Source organism: Papio anubis, chromosome 1 (assembly GCF_008728515.1).
Source record: "Papio anubis isolate 15944 chromosome 1, Panubis1.0, whole genome shotgun sequence".
NCBI lineage: Eukaryota > Metazoa > Chordata > Mammalia > Primates > Cercopithecidae > Papio > Papio anubis.
The window spans coordinates 139,993,148-140,020,007 of NC_044976.1; the positions used below are offsets into that span (position 1 = coordinate 139,993,148).

The 26,860-nt window shown below is 43.2% G+C and overlaps 1 protein-coding gene across 2 annotated transcripts in view; it reads left to right on the forward strand.

The window, feature by feature from the left end:
- Positions 1 to 1,627: 1,627 nt before the first annotated feature.
- Positions 1,628 to 26,860, forward strand: part of DUSP10 (dual specificity phosphatase 10) — a 40,569-nt gene continuing 15,336 nt past the window's right edge. Inside the window, exons 1-2 of one of the 2 annotated variants that reach the window (XM_003893084.5) lie at positions 1,628 to 1,905; positions 4,104 to 4,957. In XM_003893084.5, coding sequence (XP_003893133.2) covers positions 4,147 to 4,957 — 811 coding nt within the window. In that variant the 5' untranslated portion in view covers positions 1,628 to 1,905; positions 4,104 to 4,146. Of the gene's footprint in view, positions 1,906 to 1,929; positions 2,169 to 4,103; positions 4,958 to 26,860 lie in introns of those variants that run through there. The other variant, XM_009186976.4, reaches the window with a different exon arrangement.

Sequence of the window (26,860 nt, forward strand, 5' to 3'; positions counted from 1 at the left end):
GCATAGCTGACCTGCCAGCTAGGGTCTGACACCTGGTGATTTCAGATCTGCCCTGAAAACAATTACATGAATATGCCCCTGCTACTTAGTATACTATTAGGCCTGGAGTCGGAAGTAGACCTCCAAACCCCATTCAATCAGGTAAGGGAGAAAAATGATAGCCCAACATTCCCTAGTGCTCATAATGTATTATTCCATTATAATTATTTCACTTTTTATCCCTCCTCTCACAGATAAGAAAAGAAAAAGCTCTACTTCTTTAGGGTTCTTGGACGTAGACTCTCCACAGTTCATCTGGGGTTGTTCATCTCCACTTCTTTTTGTATCCCAAGGCAACTTTCCTGCAGTTTCCCTAACACGAATATTCTCCGGACTAGGCACGGGGCGGCTTGCCCCGCCCCCCAGTCGTCTCCCGGGATGCGCGCTACGGCCAGCTACCTGGTGCGGGCCAAAGTTAGGGGAGCCGGGAGAGGCGGTGTCGCCTCCTCCACGCTCCTCCGGCCCCATTCAATCTAGCTATTTGCACTCGGCTCTGGCTCTTTTCCGCCCAGCTGCGGCTGTTCCAGAAGCGCCGGGCTGGCAGTCCTGGCCTCGGCAGGGGCCGTGAGGGACTGGGGGGGAGGGTCGGCCGAGGCATGTGGGGCGGGTGGGCTGCGCGCGGCTGGCACGGCGCGGGGACCCAGCGCGCCAGGCGGGAAAGGGGGAGGTGGCGGTGGGGACCAAGTCCCGGAGGGGCGGCGGGCGCGTAGCGGGCCCCAGGACGCCCGGCCAGGGGATTGGCCTCTGCACCGCTGCTCAGGGCGCGTCCCTTGCCTCTGGCGTCGACTCAGGCCTCTTCCTCCTAGCAGCCCTCAGTGGCGCCGCCTTAGTGCTCCGGGTCGAGCCCCGGGAGAGTTAGTCTGGGGACGACAGGGGCGTGACCAGGGCGCGGAAGTAGGTGAGCAGGAGGGCGGCGCGCGGCGGTCAGGCCGGGACAGCCGGAGGGGCAGCGACATCTGCGGGCCGGCGGGAGGCGGACGCTTCCCGGGCGGAGCAGGGCTGTCCGGAGGACGCGGGCCGCGTCGAGGCTGAAGGGCCTCCCTGTCCGGTACTGTCAGCTGCCAAGCTCTGGCCCCAAGCGCGTGGCCCCGGACCTCGGCTCGGAGCGGAAGCGTCGCCCCTGCCCGCCCGTTCACGTTGGTCCTAGCGCAGAAGACCCGGCGAGGTCCGCGAGTTTTGGCTTAGGGTTTGTCAAGTCACCTCGAGCGACGCGGAGAGAACCCGGCTTTCCCACTAGGGACGGTGATCGCAGTCTCTTTCCTTTAGAAAGTTACTCCGACACTTTTGATCATCCGTCCATATTAAGGAGGAAAAATAGCGTGGTTTGCCCCCGGGTGAGGGAGTGTTGGAGGATCCCGTCCAGTGGGAAGAGCCAGTTTTAGCGGAGCGGCGCGTCCAGTCCGCTGGCGCTTCAGCCTGGTAAAGGGTTAACTGCATCCTGCCGGTTCGGTTTACAAGTAAATAGACAGCAGCTGCTCAGCGCGGCCCCGGCTGGCTCTTTTTAAGTTTTTGATTGGTTGCCAATGACATCACCGCCCGTGTTATAACACCGAGGACCCAGAGTAGCGTCGGATAAACCCTCCTTAAAGAGATGAGGCCACGCCTTCTTCCCCGCCCCCTAAGCTGCCCATTGGTCGCGGGGCTTTGTGAGGTAGCGGTCGGCTTTGTCCGGATTCTTATTGGTCCAACGCGCCGTCGGTCGGTGACGAGTCCGCCCCCTCAGAACCTTACATTTACAGTGTAGCAAAAGAGAAAGTAACTATGTTGCTGCTGGAGATCAATGAAGCCAAGTGAATGGGGGTTGAATGTGAGAGTCCATAGCTGAAGCGGAGCGCCAGATGGTGGAGGACTACACTTATTTATGAAGTAAGTGGAAGTCACCGCGACTACTCCTGAGAGCCCGGGACTGGAGGTGGAGGATTGTAAGGCGGTGCTTGCGTGAGTGTGAGTGTGTGTGTTTGTGTGTGTGTGTATGTGTGTGAGAAACAGAAACAGACAGAAAAAGAGATGCGATGCTGACGGAGGAGCTACAGCAGGTAGGGTTATAAGGTTCCGGCTGTTGGCTCCTGCTGCCCTGTGCATTTACTCTGTCTGCAGTCTACTTGGATTTGGGGCGAAGAAAAAATGAGGTTTGTTGGGATGCTTTGCGGCAGTTTTAAATGCCCGGGGTTCATTAGTGCGCTGTGTGCCGAGGAGTGAAGGCGGGTGGCGGAGGGACGGGGGGATGTTAAGTGCTCCAGGAGTGGGGAAGAAGCATTCTCTAACCACTTAATTTTCTCTCCAGCTCTTGCCTAGTGGTGGAAGGGAGAGGAGATAGCTCAGTATTTCTCCGGGAGATTTTCTGGGCCAGACTGAATGGTTTCACGGGCAGTATATACGCCCGACCCTCTGCTGCAGGGATGCAGATCTCTCTATACACTCCGTGCGTGCGTGTGTGAGCCGCGCACTCTGTGTGGAGGTGTGCGTCCCAGCGTGTGTCTCTGTGAACACGCTTATGCGTCCCTCTCAAAATAAATGGTCTGTTGATCCTGGACGTGTCCTACCAGGTAACACCATAGCGAAGACTTTTTCAGCGCTTGGTCCAACTGGGAAACAGTTATAGCTTCTGGAATAGTACTCGCTCTTCAGAAAAAAATACTACGCAAGGGAAGGGGGTTGGCTTCTTCGCTCCCATCCAAAGGTGGGTGAGAGAAACCCGAGTCGTTGGAGATCTGCCAACGTGATGGGTGCATGCCCCCGTGTGCGCGCGTGAGTGTGGATTCCGCCTGTGACACTTTGGTTCTGTGTCAGAGAATGGTGACGGTCGTGTGTAGACGGATGAGAATGGTGACGGTCGTGTGTAGACGGATGATAGATGGTATTTTTCCAGACAGCTCTTAAAGTTCGTTTAGGTGAGCGACTCTTGGCGTGGGGTTTGGTGTCTTTGCTGTGTGCATGTCTAATAGAAGAAGAACAGTTAGCAAGCCTGGGTTGTAGAGTGTCCCTGTGCCTACAAGAGGAAGGAGCCGTCTTTTTGCAGACAATATTTGAAATCAGAGATAGATCCAGTGGGCAACAATTCACTGCCCCTTTCAGTGGGTATAGGCTAATTGGGAGGTCCTCTTTATGGAGTTGGTACTCTTGAAGGAGGGATATCTGTATGGGATTGGAACCTTATACAACGTGACTGCCTCCCATTGAGAGAAGCTCTGGGATGCACAGTCTGTGCTAGCCAGGGAGATGAAGAGGGGAGGTGAGCTCAAGTTGTCCTTTCCAGGCAGGAATGAGGGTAGGGGTAGGTGGGAGAGCAAAGGGTGATGGATCTGCCAGGGTTGGGGTTTCCAGGTTTCCAGATCTGGCTCCATGGCTTGAGATTTCGTTTTAGGACACCAGTTAGTAGTGAAAAGGGGAAATGCAGATTAATTTATAAGAGGCCAAAAGACAACATGTGAGGTTTTAATATGACTATGTTGTGCGTTTCAAAGGACCCCAATAGGATGGAAGGCAAGAATAGCTCCAAGTTAAAGAGATTCACTTAAGGGGATTTGCAGAAAGTTGACATCCACTCTGATGTATATTTAGCTGCTGTACATTTCTGTGAACCATGCCAGTGCTCTTGGTTGCCCCTTTGCCTTTGCAGCGAGTGAGGGAATTAACTGGCAAGCATGCAAGGGTGGACAAATGGGTCTTTCTCAGATGTTTGCAGTGTACTTCTGCGCAAGAGCTGAGGTTCAGAATAGATGCCTCTTAAGAGCCTCCCTTCTGTCTTCAGCTTTTCTAATTATTTGTGCTTATACCTTTTCTACAGCTGAACTTTTATGTAGTTCCAGGAAATATTCATTAACATTTACAACATTACATCCAAATTTAACCTTAGATTTAGCAACCAAATTGATTGGGGCCCTCAGGTTTGCATCCTCTTTGAATACATAAAAATAAGTTTCAAGTTTTGATTATGGTATGATAGAGGGCAATTAGGAAGACTTTGCTCAGAGGGATGCAAAGGCCTTTCCTAGGGATTGGATGAGACTGCCTTTTGTGTCACGTGACTTTATCCTTTCTTTCTCCCTTCCCGTTCTTTACAGACTGTCTTGAGTTCTTCTTGAATTGCCAGTTTTCAGCCTCCTCATGCCTCCATCTCCTTTAGACGACAGGGTAGTAGTGGCACTATCTAGGCCCGTCCGACCTCAGGATCTCAACCTTTGTTTAGACTCTAGCTACCTTGGTTCTGCCACCCCAGGCAGTAACAGCCACCCTTCTGTCATCGCCACCACCGTTGTGTCCCTCAAGGCTGCGAATCTGACGTATATGCCCTCATCCAGCGGCTCTGCCCGCTCCCTGAATTGTGGATGCAGCAGTGCCAGCTGCTGCACTGTGGCAACCTACGACAAGGACAATCAGGCCCAAACCCAAGCCATTGCTGCTGGCACCACCACCACTGCCATCGGAACCTCTACCACCTGCCCTGCTAACCAGATGGTCAACAATAATGAGAATACAGGCTCTTTAAGTCCATCAGGTGGGGTGGGCAGCCCTGTGTCAGGGACCCCCAAGCAGCTAGCCAGCATCAAAATAATCTACCCCAATGACTTGGCAAAGAAGATGACCAAATGCAACAAGAGTCACCTGCCGAGTCAGGGCCCTGTCATCATTGACTGCAGGCCCTTCATGGAGTACAACAAGAGTCACATCCAAGGAGCTGTCCACATTAACTGCGCCGATAAGATCAGCCGGCGGAGACTGCAGCAGGGCAAGATCACTGTCCTAGACTTGATTTCCTGTAGGGAAGGCAAGGACTCTTTCAAGAGGATCTTTTCCAAAGAAATTATAGTTTATGATGAGAATACCAATGAGCCAAGCCGAGTGATGCCCTCCCAGCCACTTCACATAGTCCTCGAGTCCCTGAAGAGAGAAGGCAAAGAACCTCTGGTGTTGAAAGGTAATGCCCCTGCTCCCTTCCCAAGCACAGTCCTGATTAGCCGGGTTCACTTTGGGTCTTCTCGTAGAAGTGACAGCATTCTCCTTACCCTGGCTACCAAAGACCAAAATAGACTTTATTCTTGTCTTCCCTTCTATGCTCTTTATTATGTTGGTTTAGTAAGAAAAACCCAGCAGTACTGAACTGGAAGCCAGAAGATCTGGGTTCTACCCTTAATTCGGCTTCTAATTTGCATTGTGCAAGTCATTTCACCTCTCTGGGACTGTTTTCTCATCTTTCTAAAAAGGGGCTTTATATACACCAGATGGTATCTCAAGTCATGCCTGGTCTGCTAGCTCTATTCCAGTCAATCACTAGTTGGAAAGTTATTGTCTCTCAGACTTAACCAATGTTGATGGAACAGAGGAAGGAGCAACTATGGTGAACTACAAGTAAACCTACAGGTACCAGTTCTTTTTGTGGGAAATTCTTTCTCTTTTTCACCTTTCTGACCAGCTTGACTTTTATGTGGTTTATAAAGTGACCTTGAAGAAGGGCAGAGCTTCTTATTCTAAGGTTCCATATAAGGTATAAGTTCACCAGTTACATCCATTCCTCTGCCAAGGCTCCAAGGGAACAGAGACGTTTTTATGAAACACTCCCCAATCCATTGTTTTTTCTGGCCTCACCTGACAACAGTTGGCATCATGGCTCCTCCCAAGATGGAGTAGTGGGTCACTTGCCCCAGTATACTGAATGCAGAATAACTGAAATTAGTGGAACTAAGCTCCAGCAGAAGGAAGTATTCACCCAGTCTTCTTGGAGCACCGTCCATACCGTGTTGCCTAACCTTCCCAAGTAGCCTGCATCCTGTGTCCAGCCTAGTTGCACCTCTTTGCCCTCAGATACTGACTTTTGGGGCACCGTACATCACTCTCAATCAGCATCTTTTACCTGGTGGTGGTAGTGAGAGATAGTCATCTTCTTCTCTCCTCTTGTGTTGTGAGCCAAGGTACACAGTTTCTGGGTCACATCTCCAACCAGTCTCCTAAAGTGTGTTGACCAAAGGTGTTGCTGAGTTTGAACACATTGCATATTTAAATTGCAATAGGCCATGTGGGTGAGCAAGTTAGTTATTTTGTCTCTATGGGACAGCTCTGCCATTCTCCTTCTTGTCTTCCCAGTGAGGCATTCTGCCTTTTGTTAAGCAGCGTTCTGGGAACTATAGTTCTGAATTCCATTGACACAATCTCCTTTTCCCAACCTCTACTCTCCTCAAACTTGTCCTCATGGGGCTCCCCTACCACAAAGGCACATCTGTCCTTAGAGCTGGTGGGCTTTGCTGGGAAGGAGAACATGATGGAATTGTATGTAGAGAGTTCCAGAAGCTTCCAGGCATTTCCTGGTGGTGGTGGTGGTTGTGGTGGTGGGTTTTCTTGAGGTCACAAATATGTTCAGATTTCCTCGCGTAGCTCTGTATTTTATTGTTTCTGTATTCTTGTTTGGTTGACTTTGAGCGATTCCCAGGATATTTACCCTGCTATTGTCTTACCATAATCTTGGTGTGTCTGGCCTCTTACAAATGAGAAAATCCTACCTAGGAATTTCCCATTTGTAATAGTTTGTCTTGGGGAGCAAAGAGGAGGATAGCTAATGATCTTGATGATCTCCTCTTTGCTCATGCAGAGCAGGTGTTCACAATTAAAAGCAAGTCTTTTGTGTCTGCATGATTTGAGGAGAGGAAAAAACACGGATCAAGATGATCCTAGACCTCCTAATCATGACCCTAGACCTAGACCTAATCATGAGGATGATTAGAAGGAGTTGCGGACTCTGCTGTCTATTTTGCAGCGGGTGAAGTTGTGGATAGGGGTGACCCGTCAGTCACTGAAAAGTGAATCTCCTGGGTGCTACCTGTGAAAGTGGGGTGCCTCTCTCCCTTTCCTGTGGATGCAGCTGAGATTCCAGACAGCCTGGGCTTGTTCTTCAGTGTCAGAGAGTAAGATTGCCTCAATGGGGCGGGGCCGGACACACTGCTGACCTCACCACTGGGCGCCCTGGGCAGCCACTGCGAGGCCTCGTCATTTTTGAGTTGGTGAGACACCGCGTTGGTCGACTTGGAAGACGCTCTGGTGGTAGAGGTTAGATTATTTGTAGTTTTGGGGGCCTTTTCTTCAAATATCTGGGAATTTCATTGAAAATATGTAGTTCAGGAGTGAAGGGGTCTATATTCTACTTTATAATTATCATTGTCATTTTGGTATCTTTTGGGAGAACGGCCTAAAATTGGGACCAAGATGGAAAAGAAGGGAAAGGAATGGGTCAGTATTAGAATGTCCTTCATAATCCTTTCAACTTGGGAAACCAGTGATTAATACCATAGCACCATTGTGGTGAAAGACGGGGTGGGCATTCCCCAAAGGCATGACCAGCAGACCTCTCCCAAATTTTTGAGTGGGTCAAGCAACAATTCTGGTCTGGCTTCTCCTCTCAGATTTATTTGAGTAATCCCCTCCCTTGGTGATAACATTGTATTTCAGCAACAGGGGTAGTGGTACCATTTTGGAAAGAGTAATTTTTGTAGGGAAGTTGGTGGGAGGGGGGCATAGTTAGAACATAAGGAGGAAACTTCTAAGAGCCTGTTAATTTATTTTCAGAGATTTCAGTACAATCTTGGGTAATTTATGGCTGGCCCATCTGATGCTCTGGTTTATGTTTGTAAACACTGGTTGCTACCCTCCCTGTCCAAGCTCCTTGTCCCCCTGTCTCCATGCCATGCTCTCCATTTTTGGTGCTGTCTGTCAAGTAGAGCGGCTGCTAACTTGCCATTTTAGTAATGCTGTGTCAGGCTGGGAAGAAACCGATCAGAGGCATGGCAGCCCCTGGGATTAAGTTACTGTTCTAATTTACGGTGCCCTCCCTGTTGTGACCTATGTTAGAATCCATGTTTTAGTCTCATCTTCTGAAGAATAAATGGCATCAGACCTGTGCTTCCCTTCAACTTGGTGAAAATGATCCAAATGAATAAATATTTAGGGATTTGTGAGGTCTTTGAAAGAATTATATTCTGTTTTACTCAAAGCTGATTTTTAATCAACTAAAACTTGCTTTCTAGTCAAACTGAATAAGAAAGCTAAACAATTCTTAAAATTCTTTTAACAATTTTAAACAATTCTTAAAAATAAGAAAGGTAGACCATCCATAATGAGAGCTATCGTTTTTGCTATCAAGATTTTTGGGCTCCCTTTCTTTTCAGTAAAGCTGGATCCAGAGAAATAATTTGTCATTTACTTAGGTAGGAAAAAAATAGTCTACTGCCCCTTTTTCTTAAAGACAATACATGCCTCCAAAAATGTTATTATAAACATTTTCAAGCATATAGAAAAGCAGAAAAGTGTGTAATGAACACCCATGTACCTGTCAACCAGATTAAACAATTTTATTTTTCCTATTTGCTTTCTCTTTTCTGTTGAAATATTTAAAAATATAGATAACGTTTTAATGTATTTAAGTATGTTTAATGTTTAAACTTAATGTTTCCAATTCAATAAAGCTAGAAATATTTTATAGTATACTAAGAACAACATTTTCACTCCTAAACACTTGAGTGTCATGTACCCATTTTTAAGTGCTTTTCAACCTAGAATCCCCCTGTGACTGATCGGCAGTCTGGTCTACAGAGGAGCTTCCCTCCCTGGGAGTGGGAGGGCTCCAGGTGCCTCCTTGGGGTCTGTATCTCCCCCTTCCTCCCCTGGTATGTCAGAGCCCATGCCTGTACTTGCTCTATGCTATTGTAAAACAAATAATGACCAACTGCTACAATCTTTATAGGCCTGCTCTGTACCAAAGGCCTTTACTGGGGAATGAGAGAAGAGGGAAATGGTTTAAGAGGATCCATGGGGCGGATTTGACCATGCAGTGAGTTAGGCCTTTATACTGTAAAATTTCATCACTTCTTAGAATTGAGCACCATAGATTGCACACTTTTCCCTAGTTGAAAAGGATTCTGAAATATACTCTTGTTAGCAATGTAGAGTTCTATGACAAAGTGGATGGCTAGGCTCAGAAATCAGAGACCCTGTGAAAAATATTCTGTTTCTGCCTTTTCTGGGGGATGGGGAAGGGAATAAAAGTCTCCCCTTGTCTCTCAGAGATGTTATAAGGATTTTTAAAAAGGTATCTGAAATGAAGACGTATCTGCATTCACAAACGTGCTGTTGTTATTCTGTGCCTCTGGTTAACATCCAAGGCTAAAATGTCAAACATTAGCTTTGTAGCAAATGATGGGGAAATCAAGACAGAACTTTGGATCTAGTCAGTCTGTATGCTAGTCTTGGCTCCCCTCTTACTAGGTATGTGCCCTTGGGCAAGTTGCCGAATCCCCCAGTTCCTTAGTTACCTCATTAACAAAAAGAGATTATAACAATAGCTGTCTCAAAGTGTTAGTTTCTGAAATAAATGAATTAATGTGTGCAAAGTGTTCAGAACTTTACACACATACATGGTAAGCACCCCATAAATATGGTAAAATGTTGATATTGATTGAAAGGAAATGATAGTGCCAGTAAAAAGGCAAATTTTGCTTCTAAGGAGTACAAACAACAAGCTAGGTATAGTAGAGTGTGTGTTGCTATGGCCTAAAAATAACTTAATGACTGTTAACTAATTTAAGTAGCATAGAGTTGGAGTGCCAAAGTAATTGCAAAAACATACTGGGCCAGGAGGCTGGAGTAATTTGGTATATCCCATAATTATTTGTTTTAGGAAAATTTGTAAAAACATAATCTGTCCAACTAAAGTCCCATAACAAAAGTATAAAACTTTCTAGCTTTGCTTTTTGTTACTTCTCATCATCTCATCAGGAAGATTTATTTTTGGAATAAGGATTGTGGACTGACTATAAAAGGGTAGATAGAAGGAGGGGTGAGCTGGTTCCTGAGCCTGGGGTTGTGAAGGGTTGGAATGTGAAGAAAAAAGGAGGGAAGGAGTTGAATGGCCTGCTCCTGTCTTTCAAGAAGTCCTGAAACCTCTTTCTGAACTGCTATACTGTTAGTTGGCTGTCCTCTCTCTGAGCTTTCCGGTACACTCTCCTGCTTCCTAATTTAAGTGTAGGTGAACAGATAATAGAAATGAACTCTCTCTCCCAGCCATGTTCTTGCTTCATCTGTTCCTCATTCACGATGTGCTCAGCAGCGTGAAATTTTGCTCACTCACACCTGGGTTCAAATCTAGGCATTTCCATTGACCAACTGTATGCCTTTAGGCAAATCAGGGGATCTCTCAGGGGCCAAGTTTTCTTCATTGTAAAACAGGGACAGCTCCAGCATCCTAGGATGAAATGAGGTGACATAAAGTACCTGGCATTTGATGGCCCTCAATAAATCAAGCCTCTGGACCCTGCTCTCCTACTCTCATGCCCTAATGTAAGAACCGCTTACATTTCAGGGGTCGGGGGTGTTGGGGAGGATGGGCAAGTCGTTCTAAGCACAGTACTGTGGGAGCATGTTAAGTATGAATACTCTTGCCCTTACCAATTCAGAACATTCAGCTTGTCATGGACAAGTTCAAGAAACTCTTCTCCTGGCAATAGTAGATATTATTTCAGATTAGAAAAAGCAAAGCAGGGGAAGGAAACTGAATAGATAAAGCACTTTGCCTAATTCTGTTTTCAAAATGTGTGTATGGGAGAAAGGAGAAGGGAGAATGGTGAATATGTACACTTTCCTACTTGGTCCTTTGGGCAAACCCATCTGGAGGTCTGACAAAATTACAAGAGCAGAAAAACTTTCCGTCACATATTCCTGGTGCATACACCCTCAGGGAATAGGTGGGAGCTTTTGACCAGTAGCAAAATCTAGCTCCTTAAACCCAGCATTATCAGAAGCCAGAACCTCCAAGCCCCAGCATTGCTGAAGAGCAGTTTGGGCATGAATGTGTGATATATCGGAGTGCTTAGGCAATTTAATCCAAGTTGGTTGAAAAAGATAGACTACATACTAAGCAGAGAAATTCTAGTTCCAGGAGAGGTCATCTCATCTTTGTGGAATCAAAGAATCCCAGCTTTGAGAAGAGCAAGGAACTTTAGAGGGTCCCTAATCCAGTAGTTTTCACTGCAGGCTGTTCATTGGTATCACCTGAAGGTGATTTATAACTTGTGATGCCCAGTTCCTGCATCCACAAAGCCTGATTAAATTGGTCTGGGGTGCAGCCTGCACATCAAGATTTTTTTAAAGCTCCCGAAGTGATTCTAACAGGCAGCAAAGTTTGAGAACCATTGATCTAGTCCAGTATTCTCATTATGCCACTACAGGAAAGGGGCCTGGAGCAGTTTATGACCTGTCACATGCATGACCTTAATTTTGGAGATTTGGTCCTTAATGTTAAAGTAGGTCTTGCCAGGTTCAATAGATTCAACAGATATCAACAGATTGATGTATTTGTATGTATTATTATTTAATAACAGCATAATCTAATATATAGCATAAAATATAAGATAATTAACATTTTTTAGTACTGATGCCTTTTTTCTTGAATTTTGAGATTTCAATTCAGAACTAAAAAGACCAAAGTCTGAGGACTTTCAAAACCAGCAGTTCATGGTCTATATATTTACCTGGATATTATAATATGGACCAAATATTAATGTTGATTTAATCTCTTCATCTAGGGAACCTAGTAGTTTAAACTGTTAATCTAGTGGTTTAAGCTGTTAACAGCTATCAAAACAGATTTTGAAACAGGTATCAAAGAAGCCCAACCATCTTAGGCTTCTAGGGACTTTTTGGTAGGTGGTCTCCACAGATATACAAACTTGTGGGTAGAGGAGATTCATTTGTTTGTTCAATAAATATTGTTGAATGCCTTTGGTGTGCTAGGCACTAATCTGCAGGCTGGGGAATTTGCATCACAATGCTTATTCAAATACAAGAAAGACAACATATATGGATGGGACCAGGCTTCCAGATCCTTTCCGTCTTGAAAATCATGTTCATGTTTGTATTCTTCATCCTCTTCCATCACACAATCTTATTTAGGGAGTGTTCATCTTCAGGAAATTTTGTTCTGTGAGGCACATGTTTGTACTTTTTTTTTCCTTTTTCTTTTTTAAGAAATAGCCAGCTGGGCGTGGTGGCTCACGCCTGTAATCCCAGCACTTTGGGAGGTCAAGGCAGATAGATCACGAGGTCAAGAGATCGAGACCATCCTGGCCAACATGGTGAAACCCTGTCTGTACTAAAAATACAAAAATTATCTGGGTGTGGTAGTGCATGCCTGTAGTCCCAGCTACTTGGGAGGCTGAGGCAGGAGAATTGCTTGAACCTGGGAGGTGGAGGTTGCAGTGAGCCGAGATTGTGCCACTGCACTCCAACCTGGCAACGGAGCGAGACTCCATATCAAAAAAAAAAAAAAAGAAAAGAAATAGCCTGGCCTTTTCTAAATACGTCATGGGTCAATAGGATTTCTTTCCAATGTCTTGATCTGAAAAGAAATGATTTGCTGGTTTTTAATGAAAAAATAAATATATGTGCCCTCTCTGCCTCAAAAACTCAGGGCTGACAAGTCTCTGTGTGGGACAGTGAAACTTTGTAATTTTGACCCCCCTTATTTTGTACATGTTGCTGATAGGAATAAGGGCTTTGTTTATTTTCACTACATACTCTCTATGGAAAGAGGATGTGCTAAGCAAACAAGCATTGTAAACAATATTTCAGAGGCAAGGTTTTGGCCTGCTTTAAAAAAAAATGTTTGCAAGTACAATTAAAAACCAGTATAAGGGACAGGGGTGGGATGAAAACATGTCTCCAAGATTTCAAACCTGTGCTGTTTCCCCTAAATCCCCTTCGAGGAAGATTTGAATCCCTCTTCAACAAATTTTCATTGATTATGTTTCTATTATATATACTGTAGACTCTGTATTCACGAGTGTAATCATACTAATTCAGAAAAATATAGGAAGAGAAAATGAGTATGACCTGTAGCCTGAATTTCATTATAAAAGATTTAAAAATCTACATTTTATGTTAAAATTGATGTAATCTTTTAATTATGAAGTCTTCGATTCTTTAGATGTTTTCATCCATAACCCCAGAATGAGATCTTGGCATCAGTTTTTTCCAGGTTATGTGTACATCATCTATTATTACTTAAAAGTTCGAGTTACATGTACATATATAGAGAGATACAGATATATATAATTTTTTATTCATTCTAGTCCCCCACCCAAGCAAGGCCCATATTTTATGTAACTTAAAAGAAAACTTGAGCATCTGTTTTTGGATAAGGAAATGAGCTGTTCGGGCCTAGTGCTTTCATATAAGATAAAGGCTATTACCCTACGCTCTGCCTCTGGCAAAGTAGAGAATCACTTACAGAAAGAAAAGGATTTGTGGATGCATCAAATTACCTGCATTGCCCTTAATGTTTTATGTGTGGTAAAGGCCTACCCAGGCCACTGTCCCCAGCCCTGGATCCCTGACTTGAATTTCATGGAACGCAAAACAAAGCACAACTCTTCCTGAGTGCTTCCACAACGGGATTTTGGTTTCTTGCTTACCACTTCAGATAGGACCACCGTCAGGCATCTGTTGTCCATTGCACATATCAAGTAAACAGATTAAACTGCCTGAGCCAAGGGGTAGCATCAGGCCTGTCCTCCTTTTGAGGAGTTTAAACCTCTCGTGTTATAATGTGAACTCGACTGATCTTATTTTATGTGCTGAGGTAAGAAGGCAGTCACCATTTTGCATCAGAACATCACTATCTGGTTCCTTAATATCTTATATTTATTTTATGGAATAAATAATCTCACATTGTTTGTATCACAGCCCTAAGCTTCACTACCATTGAGCTAAATATTACCAGCTGTTGCTACTGGCAAGAGAGGAGCAAAACATGAAAGGAGAAAGAGGAGGGGTGGGGGAGTAGATAGAAAAGAATAACATGAGGGTAGAGGGTCTCAGGGTGACAGCAGCACGTCTTCTAGCTCCCAGACCTGAGTTCTGGGCTCCAGTATTGAAGACTGTGAGTCATTTTCTTCAATCATTACAGTATTTCTTCCTGGCTTACAATAATAAGACTAGACACAAACTTCTAAGAGGGCCTTCCTTGAAGAGACAGGGGACATTTTCAATTTTTTCTTTCAATTTACATTCTTATTGAAATGCTGTGTTTTTATGATAAGACTTTAAAGGAACGGATCTTATGGTTCTCATGAGGTGGTATTTTAATCTGCCAGCAGAACATCAGTTAATCACATAGAACTACTCTGGCTCTGACTAACCTATCATCCCTGAAATTAGAAAATTACTTTCCAGATAGTCTGGAAGAAAAAAAAGTTAAAAGCTCTTGAATGCTTTCTAGATGCTGAGCATTGGGCTGTCATATATATGTGTCTTATTTAGTTCTCAGAGAAGCTCTGTGAACGTCATTTTATATCCTGAGTTTTATAGGTAAGGAATCTGAGGAACAGATTAAATATTTTCTCCCTTCTTATTACTAGCAAATGAGAGAATAAGAATTGAAATCCAGTTCTTATGATTTCAAAGCCCAAGTTCTTTTCGGGGTGGCCATGTCTATTTGCAAGTCTCATTCCTTATGGTGGCTTTAGTTGTGCTTTACCTCTGCAGTGCCTTAGTTACAATGGCATCTTTCTTTCCCCATTTTTCTTGTATATCCTCAAATAAAAATTCCAGTGCTAAGGTGAGTAGCCTATGCTGTGTCCTTAGAGTAGACTGGCTTCCCAGTAACCTTGCCTCAAATTATATCCCAGTTTTTGGATACTTTAAATTTTGGTGATGACAGTTTTTTAAGGAATAACAATTTGAGCAAAACAAACCTTTGAAAACTGTGATAATTCTCTCTAACGTATGTGAAGTATTTCTTACATACCACACTCAGTGCTACAAGTGTTATGTCTCGTGATCACATTCCAATTTACATATGAGGGACTGAAACTCAGAGAGGTTCAGACACCTGTTCAGAGTCACTCAGCTGGTGCCTAGTGGATCCTGGGTGTAGCTCTGGTATACTTCTGCTCAGTGTGCTTTTGATGTCTGGAACCTTAGAATTCATTCTCCTAGTAGCCTGTGGATAGAAGGATGATATTTCCTGCTTTTGCACACATTAATAAACCCACTTTCTAGAGTAGGAAGTAGATGAGTGAATGTAAAGAAAAGTACAGGTACAAAGTTAGGTATAACGAGCAAGAAAGAATCTGTGATGAGTATGATGACTACATCCTAAAGATTCTAATGCCAAAGGTGTTTGATTGTTCATGCTTTATATTCATTATCTGTCCTATTAGTGCGGATGATAATGAAAACTATAGATTGTTTTCCCTCAAGTGTGTGAAGAAAGAATCTCTAGCAGGTTATGATTGCCCTTTGGGAAGGTTAATTCTCAGGGATAAGTGAACAGATCCTATCAAACCATTTCCTGTTTAGTTTCTCTCCTCTCCTTTCCTAATCTTTCTTATCTCTGTTCTTCCCTTCTACAGTCTAAGCCTACAAATATAGCTCAGGTAATCTGGAGGTGTGGCAAGGACAGACTCTGGGAAAAATAATAATGAACACATTTAAGGGACAGCAGGATGGACCCCTTGGAATCCTGTGTTGGGACAGCATTCATGGAGGCAGAATCTGTCTTCTGACAGAGCACCCAGCTTCACACAGTGGAAGTATCTGCCGGTCCTCTCAGATATCAACTATAAAGTTTCATCACTGTCTAAGTTCATTTTATGCTGCTAAAACAGAACACCTGAGATTGAGTAATTTATAAAGAACCAAAGTTTATTTGGCTTATGGTTCTGGAAGCTGTGAAGTACAAGAGCAGGGTGCCAACATCTGGCAAGGGTCAGCCCATGGTGGAAGGCATCACATGATGAGCAAGTGTGCAAGACAGTGAGAAAATGGAGGCTAAGAGTTCATCCTTTTTCTTAGGACGCACCCCTGTGATAACCCACTCCGTGGAATGGCCATGTGATTATGGCCTTAATTCACTCTTGAGAGTGAAGCCCTCATGACCTAATCACTTCTTAAAGGCCCCATCTTTTAATACTGCTACAGTGACAATTAAGTTTCCAATACATGACCTTTGGGGGACATATTCAAACCATAGCAGTCAGGCCACCCCAAACGTTCAGGTCCTCCAGTGAGAGGGGAAGGGTGGGGGATATGGGTGATCAAGGTGATAGAATGAGTGAATGGAGAACAAAATTCTGAGCATTTTTTATTCTGAAATGTAAAAGTAATCAATTTTAAGAAAGCTTAAATTCAAGGAGATTAACTTCATTGATCATAAGTTCTCACATTTACATGGCAAGGTGAGTTTTCTGAACCACAACAACCCCAGGATGACTTTAGAAATGTTGAAAAAACCACAGAATTATAGTCCATTGCACAGCAAGCATTCACTTACTCGATGTTGAATTAAAAAAGAAAGGAAGGACATTTTTCAAGGAACATGGTGTTGCAGAATTGTGAGAGATGTTATCAAGCATTTGATCTAACCATTCCATTTCACAGACATGGAAACTGATTACTTATCCAAGAGAATTTAAGTAGCTAGTAGCAGTACTGGCATAGGATTCATGTTTCCTAACTCTCAGTTTAGAACGTTTAAAAGCCCACCCAGTATATAATTCTTCGGATTAGTATCTGAGTTGTTGTTAAATAAGCAAATCTTGTGGGTTCAAGTATTTAGCCAGGTCATTCCACAATTTTTCTCATTACCTTTCTTACGAGCGTATTTAGTGACTGATTGAATGAGCCGGCTGAGGCTCCCTTATATTTGTATTCAGCCTTCCTATAAGGAGTTTATGTATTTTCTAGTGAAGGGAGTATAGTTTGGAGGTTAAGAGCACAGATTCTGGAACCAGGCTGCTGAGTTTGAATTCTGATTTTGCCAATTATTATAATTCTGAACTTGGACAAATTCACTTTTCTGTGCCTCCGTTTGCTTTTCTATAAAATGGGGAGGGTAATGGCTCTTTTCTCATGTGCTCAGTTGAGAATTAGATAAGATATGTATAAGTGCTTTAGATAATAACTAATGCATACTAGCTAACATTTATTAAAAATTAGCCATAATATTGAATATCTACAATAATAATTCATAATCTGCTTATATTCAACTGACATATGAGTGGTATAGTTCAGTAAAATGCTTTGATGTCACCACTAATGCAGTACAAGTAGGAAATACTTTTCTGATGCATGGTAGATCTTTTTGTTTAAAAGTTTGGAAAAACCCAATGTTTCTTGTGGGGTGGATAGATAACTACGTAGGTTTTTTTTTTTTTTTTTCCCCCCCGAAATAGTGCTGTGCTGAAAAATTATATACTATTTCTATGTAAGGAAATATTATAAAAGTCTTAGCAGAAACACTTTATGTATACTTATTGTTAAGATATTAAGAACATTTTAGAAAGAAAAACATAATATTACTAATCCCGCCCTGACTGGCCTAGTTTCATTTTTATGTTTCTTTTTGTTCTTTACCCATATATGTGCATGTTTTGCAGGCTTTCTCATATAGAAACTGAAATTTATTTTCACTTTACATTGCATGTACTTCTGCTTCCTGTGTTGTCATCATAGATTTTCTTCTTTAATGCTGTAACCTGTCTTATTACCACATTTTACTTACTTGCCTATTAATATAAATTAAGATTGTTTCCAACGTTTTGATATGGCAAGAGAAACCTCTTGTAGGAAACCCTTGTTTGGAATTTTCTCCACCTTCTCACCCAACTGCACTCCCCATTTAGAGAAATGGGTACTAGCTGCCATTTTGGATGCTAGTTGCCGGTTTGAGTTTATTTTTCCTCCCAATTCTCTTTCACTTTTTAACTTCTGCTTTACTTTCTTGAATGTAAGATTCAACTACCTATCAAAGTTGTGAGTTTGTAGGGACATCTTTATCCTTGACTACAGGTCTTGATACTGATCCTGAATTTGTGTGTTTACCACATGTCCTGTAAGGCACATATTGCAGATCTTGGACCTCTTTGGTGGGCAGAGTGAGGGCATGTGGAGGCACTACTCAGCGCTATTAAAAATCAGAAGCTACTGTGGAAGTGAATGATCTGGCAAGCCTAACAACGGCTCCTTGTTTCACAAATATGAGTCACTCCTAGTTTTACACTGTAGATAAAATACCCTTAAAGGGACAATAAAAACCGCAAGAGGTAGACTTAGTGAGATGTTGAGTAGATGTGTTTGTGTCTCCCTCCTTCCCAACTTTTCTAAATCCTGAGGTTTTTGTGCAGTGCTGTAGTCTTCTGGGGGCTTAAGCAAACACAGGCAGTAAAAACCCATCAGAATGGAAAGATAGTCCCCATTAGTTCTTTTTGCCAAATTGAGGTAAAGTGCCCTTTAAATAGGAGATAATTCTTTGACAGATAATTAGCTTGTCTTCCTTGATAAAATACATGAATTAGTTGAGTTTATTATAATTAATTTTGCCTATTATGTAAAAATCTATTCATGTACACTTATTAGGTGAATCTCTTCATTCCTACTTTGAGGGTGGCTAGAAAGCCCCATTTCTGCTCCAGTGATAATAGAAAGAACTGGATGAATGCTGTGGTGATGGCATCCATGAAGCCCTCTCTTACAAAGATTGGGAGGAGCTGAATGTGGGATATCACTATTAAAAGACACAGAGATTTCATATTAATGTATGCATTTATTAAAACAAACTTTGAGAATACTTTTAGGTCTGAGAATGAGATGCTACAAAGTTGCCTAAATAATTACCTTGAAATCAATCTCTTGCTAGTGACATTCTTCTGGCTTCCCAATGTGGAGCTTTTTCCAGGGAGTGGCGTGAGTGATTGGCTGGGTGCAGCTAGCTGTTGGCTGGGCAGTGGCTGTGGGAGGTAGCCTGAGAGGGCATGGAACAGTTGCTCAATGACTCAATGAGTCAAAGCTCCTCTCTGCAGTTTTTCTTTCCTCCACTCCTTAAGCCATTCTGAGTTTCTTCAGGCATCCCCATGTATCTACGCACTGCTTTTGGGGTGTCTTTTCTCATTCAAAGCTATTGTCATGGCTACTTGATTTGGCTCATATTAAAACACGTGCTGGGAGATGTGGGAGTGCTGAAATAAAAGAGCATGCTATGGTTAATCCATCAGAGAGCGTCTCTTCCCCAAGTTGAAGTGTTTCTTTTCCTGAAAAGAGTGGCTATTTGATGATGTTCCATGGGAACCGCATGACTTCTGGTGTAGTGTGGCTTATAGCACCTTAGGTTTTAGTCATTGGTCACTACCTCTCCACGTGCATGCACACACATTCACATGCAAACAAATGCATATTTTAGTTAACATTTGTAGAATGGGAACAATTATGACACTGAGCATTAACTCATTTAATGGGGATAGCAATAGTATTATTAAATCTACCTGTAGTGTCCAATATAGTAGCCTTGCCGCAAGCCAAACGTGGCCATTGAGCACTTGAAATGGGACCAGTCCAAATGGAGATGTGCTGTAGATGTAAAATATATAGTAGATTTCAAGACTTTATATAGAAAATAATGTAAAATATTTCATTAGTAATTTTTTGATATTGACTCTTGAAATAATATTTGGACATGTTAAGAAAAATATGTTAGCAATATTTTACCTGTTTGTTTTTACTTTCTTGAATGCAGCTACTGGAAAAAAATTCTTGTTATTATAGTAGCCTGAATCACTTGTCTATCAAATGTTGCCAATCTCAATGTGGTAATAACTGTTATTATCCCCACTTTTTAGATGAGGCAGTTGAGGCTGAGAGAGGTTAGGTAAGTTGCCCAAGGTCTCACAGCAGAATGCCAAATTCAGACCTGCCTGATTCCAGAGCCCACACTCTTCATCATTAAGAAACTGTTGTATAATAGAGAATTTGTCTGGCTGTTGTCCTCAGTTCCTGGGAAATAATTTCTAAACCTTTGGAACTCCCCGAATGTTAGGAGTGTCTTTGTTGTGCATGATGAGCCCCTTGGATCACACCTGTGTTTATGTTAATGAGATGACTCAGGACAAGAGTTTGTCATCAGAAAGACATCCACATGATTAGAAGTTCAGGGCTTTGTATTAGTTCATCTTCCTCAGCAGAGGAGAGTGGGACTGAAGATTGAGTTCAATCATAATGCCAATAATTTAATTAATTATGCCTAAGTAATGGAATCCCAGTAAAAACTCTGGACACCAAAGCTCAATTAAACTTCCTAGTTAGTGAACACATTGCTGTGTCAGCAGGGTAACGTGTCCTGATCCCACAGGGAGAGGGCCTAGAAGTCCCATATACAGGACCCTCCCAGATACTGCCCTGTATGTGTCTTCATCTGATCTTCCTGATTTGTAGCTTTTATAATAAAGCTATCATAAGGATAGGGCTTGCGTTCTGTGAGTCATTCTAGTGAATTATCAAACCTGAAGCATTGTAGAAGCCACAGAATTTATAACCAGCTGGTTAGAAATGTAGGTGGCCTGGGAACCCCTGAACCTGTGGCTAGAGTCTGGAAGTGAGAGCATTCTTACTGAGACTGTGGCCTTAACTTGTGGAGTCTGCATTGACTCTGCTTAGTCAGTTTCAGAATTATATAGCAGTATTGCAAGAATAGACTGCCTTTTATTTGGATGTATGTATTAGGAAAACAGCAGCTGAGAGAGCTAAGTGCTGCAGCTTAACTTGCTTATCTCTGTAACACCACTTCCTTGGTGACAATGGCCATTTGCATTCTAGACTTGGAAAATGACTCAGTCTTTGAGCAACTGCTTTTGACCACTAGGATCAGTTGGGAGGCAGGCAGGCCTCTGAGACCTTCATACTCAAAACCCTTCAGGCTATAGTCTCTTGGGCCTCTCTATTTCATCTCCCAGTTAGCATCATGTTAGTGGTGGTAACAGAGATATGTGTTGGCCCCTCTTTGGTACCAGGGATTCTTAAATGTTGGTTTTGGGATTGAGATCTTCATGGGAAGCTGACACAGGGTGATACTATGGGTAAGGAATATTTTGATTTTTTTTGTTGTGTTTTTTAATCATTTGCCTTGTCTGGAATTACTCTTTTGTGGTATGTCCTATTACATTTCATAAACAAGGTATTTAATTCAACTGTTGCTTTTTCTTTTGGGGCTTTTGTTTGAATTTTTAAGCCAAGATCCATGTGTTTTATTTATTTTGGTTTAGTTCCTTCATTCCTGCTTAAAATAGACACTGCCTCTTGTCTGTGGTCCTGGTAACCACTACTCTTCTGTTTCCTGCTCAGGCCCGGCCCATGTTCTGCAAGGCCCTCTTAGGTCACCAGCTCCTAGAAAGTTGACTCCTATGAGTACCTCTTGAGGCCACCTTAGAATGCAGATTTCTAGGAAAAGTCCAACATGAACTCTGCAGTTATTGGGAGGAAAGTTTCCTTCACCAGTGAAAACCAGGAATAAAGCAAGATTTTGGAATGTATAAAACAGGACTCTTTCGAAAAGAAATCCATATGACTTGTTTTTTCTAACACGGGCCAGCCCTGGGCACTTTTCATCTGCCACCACACCAGACCTGCTCTTCAGAGGTGTTCAGCTTTGAGACTATGAACAGTTCACACCAGATAACTATGAGGCAGTGTTCTCTGCCACTGAATGACTGTGGAAGTCTCAGTCCCAGTTTCTGACAGGGGGAGAGCAAATTCATCAGGACCAACTGAAGAGGGACAGAACATGAGGCATTCACTTCTCACACAGTCCCTGAGCGTCTCACCTTCCAGAAGACCAGAGGCTTCAGGGCCCTTTTTCTACCTTTCAAGAGCATTATAGTGTGCTATTGCTCTTGGAGAGATCTAGGGCTGTAACAGCCCTTATTTTTAGAAAAGAGAGAACTAACTCCTGTGTTTGAAGAAATAGCTCTTATGATATGATCGTGTGGTTTCACATGGTCTTAAGGTCAAGTAACTTGCCCAAAGGTGCACAGTTAGTAAGAGGGATAAGAGGAACCCCAAATTACTGATTTCAGATCCAGAGTTGTATCCCTTCAAAAGGAGATAGAAGAAACAGGGCCACCCGGGGGTGGTGAAGATACTGTCGGAATCATCTGTTACTGCTTACCACATTTAAGTGAGAGGGCCAGCAAGCTCTTGGGAGGGCCCACCTAGATCTTAGCTTGTGTATACCCTATACTGAGTACTGTGCCCCCATTTCATATTTAGTGCTTAATAAATGCATATTAAACTGAATTGACGGCCCTTCCTACTGCCCAGTGACATCCCTCAGGGTGAGTTTCCCTCCTGAGTCGTCTTCTCTCTTTCGTGACTACCTTCCATCCATCTCTACCATTCATCACTCATATAGAATGTCCAAGGAGTAGGGGCGAGGAGAGACGAGAAGGGGTAAGAGGCCACCAAGTGTGATTTGCCTTGGATCTGAGCCCTCCCTGGAAGGTGCCCATTTATCACATTTAAGGGAGGCCCAGCACCCCTGTAAATTGCTTCTTCCTCATAAGCCTAGTCAGCCCTCCTTCCCAGCCTTGGAATGCCAGGATTTATAAATCCTTGTGCTGAATTCACCCGGCCAGTCCTGCACCTGCCTGTGTGAGTTACAGCTGGATGGCATTGTTCAAATCAATCTTCAGTGTGTTCTGAAAATGTTTCTTCTGCCAGTCCTGTCACTGAATTTCCCTAATGTTCTTTCCTCTTTTCCCTCATTAGATTTATCTTTGGGGATAATTTTTTCAATCAAATCTTGCAAATACATAGCATAGTGCTGAACAGCATATAACAGATGCTTTACAATAAACTGGTCCTCTCTCATCTCATTGCAATGTTCACTGAATCTAAAAATATTTAATGAGCACTTACTATATACAATTCAGATGCTAAACAGTGAATACTTAGAATTTCTATTAATAACTACAATGTAGTAGCTGATTTAATTCTTGCAATAACTATTGTTGCCTGTTAGTACTATTATTAGCTCCATTTCAGGGTACAAAGAGGTTAAACAGCTTTGTCAAGATCATACTGGAAAGTTGTGGAGACAGTCTGGCCCTAGTGCACCAAACCATTATACTCTATTTCCTCTAAGACAAAGAACATCTTGATTTTCTTGGGGTCCACATTTTAATAAGAACAATAAACAGGGAAGAAATAAATAGGTAACTTCAGATAGTGATAAGTGTTCTGAAGACAATGAAACTCTTAAAAACTTCATGATATGAAAAAAGAGATTTGGAAGGGTGGCTGTAAACTGAATGTCAGGGAAGACTTTTCTGAGAACACATCTGGTCTGAGGTCTGAATCACCTATGTGAGTCTAAAGAAAAATAAATTTTTCTCCTACCATACTTTCAGAACACCTCTGTGGATGTTTCCCCCCTACACACAGAGCAGTTCTCTAGCAGACACCAGCAGAATGTCTTACAACTTAATTTTGACTCTACCTGGTGTTAGCCTCAGACCCCACAGGTTGAGGGCTCAGTCCTACAAGATTACCCCACCTTTCCAACACTGGTTATAAGTCAGTATTTCTGAAGCCCCCTCCCTGGGTCCCATTAATTTTCTAGGACAGTTCACAGAACTCAGGGAAATGTGTTTACACATTTATTATAAAAGATATTACAAAGAATATAGATGGATAGTCAGATGAAGAAGATGGATGGAGTTTATGGAGGCTTCATTACATAGGCAAGATTAATTACATCATTGGTCATTGGTGATCAACCCAACCTTCAGTCCCTGTCTCCTCCCTGGAGGTTTGGGGGATGGGGCTGAATGTCCCAACCCTTTAATTACGCTGTTTTCTTTCTGGTGACCAGCTCCCTTCCCGGAGCCATTTAGGGACCCCCAGCCACTAGTCATCTCATTGGCATTCAAAAAACACTCATAACTTCAGAGATTCCAAGAGTTTTAGAAGCTATGCTACAGGAACCAGGGGCAGAGATCAAATATATATTTTTTCATATCACACTGTCACAGTGAGGATCTACAGGAAGGGAGTTCCCGGAAGAAGGAACAGCAAATGCAAAGGCCTGGAAGTGGGAAGCAGAGCACCCAGACTTTACACACCCTCTGACAGCTGATTTTGTTCTTGCCATTGTTCATTCATGTCATATCATACCATATTATATCATATATATCATGTATCATATGCTTTATCAATGCTATACTGAAGTTATAGAACACCAGAGTTGGGAAAAACTTAAAGATTACCCTAAGTCCTGATTGTATAGGGGTGGCAAAAGAGGTCATAGAGCTAGAACCCAGTGTCTCTTTAGTGTGGAAGGAAGGGCTGCCCTCTGAGTCCTTGCGGTCAGGGCTTCTGTTACCTTGCGCAAAGTTAGATATGGCTTCAGGAAAAATGGTCGAAAGTCTGATGGTGCCAGATATGGGGTGCATCCCAGGTCAGTGCTTCATTCCACATGCCCCAGGTTGAACTGACCATTACTTGGCTGGTCCTCCACTTAGCCTCAAGTCCACATTGACAATGTGTAATTCCAGCCCACCTCCTCAGAGACAAGCAGTGTTTTTAATTGTTTTGTTTTGCCCCTAATCTCAGAAGGTAGTCACCCAGGCAAGGACATGCTAGCCTTTTTTTTTTTTTTTTTTTTTTTAACCCAATGTAACTTTGTATGTCTCTTAGTGCATGGAGACCTCACCTTCCTTCGGGTGGACCTGTCGAAGCTCAGCCCTCATGGTATGGTGTGATCACTGGACATGGCTGAATCCATGTTTAAGGACAGCCCATGCCTTTTCTTTCTGGAAGTTGATCCTTTAGTACTCAACCTTGCTCATTATATTCGCCAAATATAGAATCCAGCTCAGTGACTTGAGGAAGTTGTTGCTATGTCTTTTGTGAAGTGGAAACATGGGTTCAGGAAAACAATTCAAATTTCGATACTGACATTTGATCCTTTCCCCTACCACTTCCTGAATTCCCTAAGCCACAACTCCTTGACCTCCAGATCCTACTGAAATACACAGTTATAAATGCCGTTTGTTGGACATGGGGGTTTCATTCAAAGCAAACTCAGATGCAGCATTTTTGGCTTGGCACTTCCATACATGATTTTAGCAATGGAACCCTATCCAGGCTTCACTTGTGTAACTTTGCTAGCTTCCTGCTTTCCCCCACCCCTCCTGTCACGGATGTATCTAGAGGACCTTTTGTGAATGCAACTTCCAATGGGAATGTTTCACAGTAGAAATATGCTCTCCTGTGAGGCTCGTGCGTGACATTTCTGAAGATTTATTTAATTGGACTTTACTTAAATCCCATTGGGAAACATATTTTTGCTGTGAAGCTGTGATGTGTTTAATTTGGGGTCTAGGATAAATGTTGGTCCTCGGGGTGGATGGTTGAGCAACAGTTTTCCTTTTGTACAGTGGGCTTGTTTAATGAATAGCTTTACTAGGCTTTCCTCTGTTTGTTTGTTTAGCAGTGCTCCATTATTTAAACTTCTGCACTGAAAGGCAAGAATGTTTTCCCTCTCTTTAGAGAATTAAACAATAATGCAGAATATCTGGTTGAGCTCTTGGGAGAAATATGGTTTTGTGTTTTATAGCACTCTCCTCCTGTTAACATTCCTCTCTCTGCAGCCTCCCAGGATGATCTCATGGATTTTTCCCCCTCCTTTAATCCGTCTTGATGGATTAACCAGTATTAAGTTTGAGACCAGTGAGCAAAAAAGGTGGAGCCCTAACATGGTATAGAGTAGCCTCCGCAGTACACAGATTGTCTCCAGCTAAAATATTCTTCTGCCCGGAAGGATGCCACATGGAGGTCATGTGCCAGTGCTGATCTGAAAGGGGGTATATCTAATGAGGAGGGAAGTGTCTTTGGGAGCGGAGTGGGCTTCTGTGCATGCATGCAGCTGGTTCATGGAACTAAGGTTCTGCAAGGCTTACTGGGCTTGCCTTTTATAGGCATGCTGGTCCTTTCAGCACACCCCCACCCCCTGCAGCCCCCGCCCCCACCACCCTGCCACCCCTACCACCCTGCCAGCCCCATTCTGACCTTAGACCATTTCTGGCGTGGCTTTAAGGTATGATACCAAGTTGGGCTGGCTCTCAGGGGCTTTGTTCTCAGGCAGCCCACAAGTTTTGGTGTGGCTCTTCAAAAGTAAGTATTATACGTTATATTTCTAAAAGTAAGCTACACTGGGAATTACAAGTGGAACTATATTCATTTGGGCTGCTCTAACCAAATGCCATAGACTGGATAGCTTAAACAACAGAAAGTTATTTTCTTACAGTTCTAGAGGCTGCAAGTTCAAGATTGGGGTGCCAGCATGGTTGGGTTCTGGTGAAGGCTTCCTTCTTGGCATGCAGACAGCTGTCTTCTTGCTGTGCCCTCACAAGGCAGAGAGAGAGACAGCAAGCTCTGTGTTGTCTCTTATAAAGGCACTACTCCTATCACAGGAGCCCTACCCTCATGACCTCACACTGGGGATTAGGGCTTCAGCATACGAATTTGTGTGTGTGTTTGAATGTGGGGAAGAGAGATACAATCAGTCCATAGCGGCCACAAAAAATGCATTCAGAAAAGGAAAGGGTATGAATTTTGCCCAGGATTTGGAGTATAGGTAAGTTGCACCATTTGGTAAATCAGTGTGTTCTCTCTCTCTGTTTCTTTTCCCCCCCCCCCCCCCCCTTTTCTTTTCAAACACATATTGATCACCTGTTGTGGACTTTGGAACACTCACGAGCTTCCCACTGAACTCAGAATAAAACCTGCCTAAGATGCCCTGTGAGGAGGGTCCCTGCCTCCCTACCTCCCCGTCTCCTAGACCTTCCCCCCGCCCACCTCTTGCCCAGTCATTGTGCCTCCCCACATTTGGCTCCCTTGAGTCACTCAGAGACCCCCTGAGTTCTCTGCCTTTCCCAGTGTGGTGTTCCCTCTCCCTCTGTTCTCCTGGATTCTGTCTCCTCTCATACCTCAGAGAGACTGTCCATGAACCCCA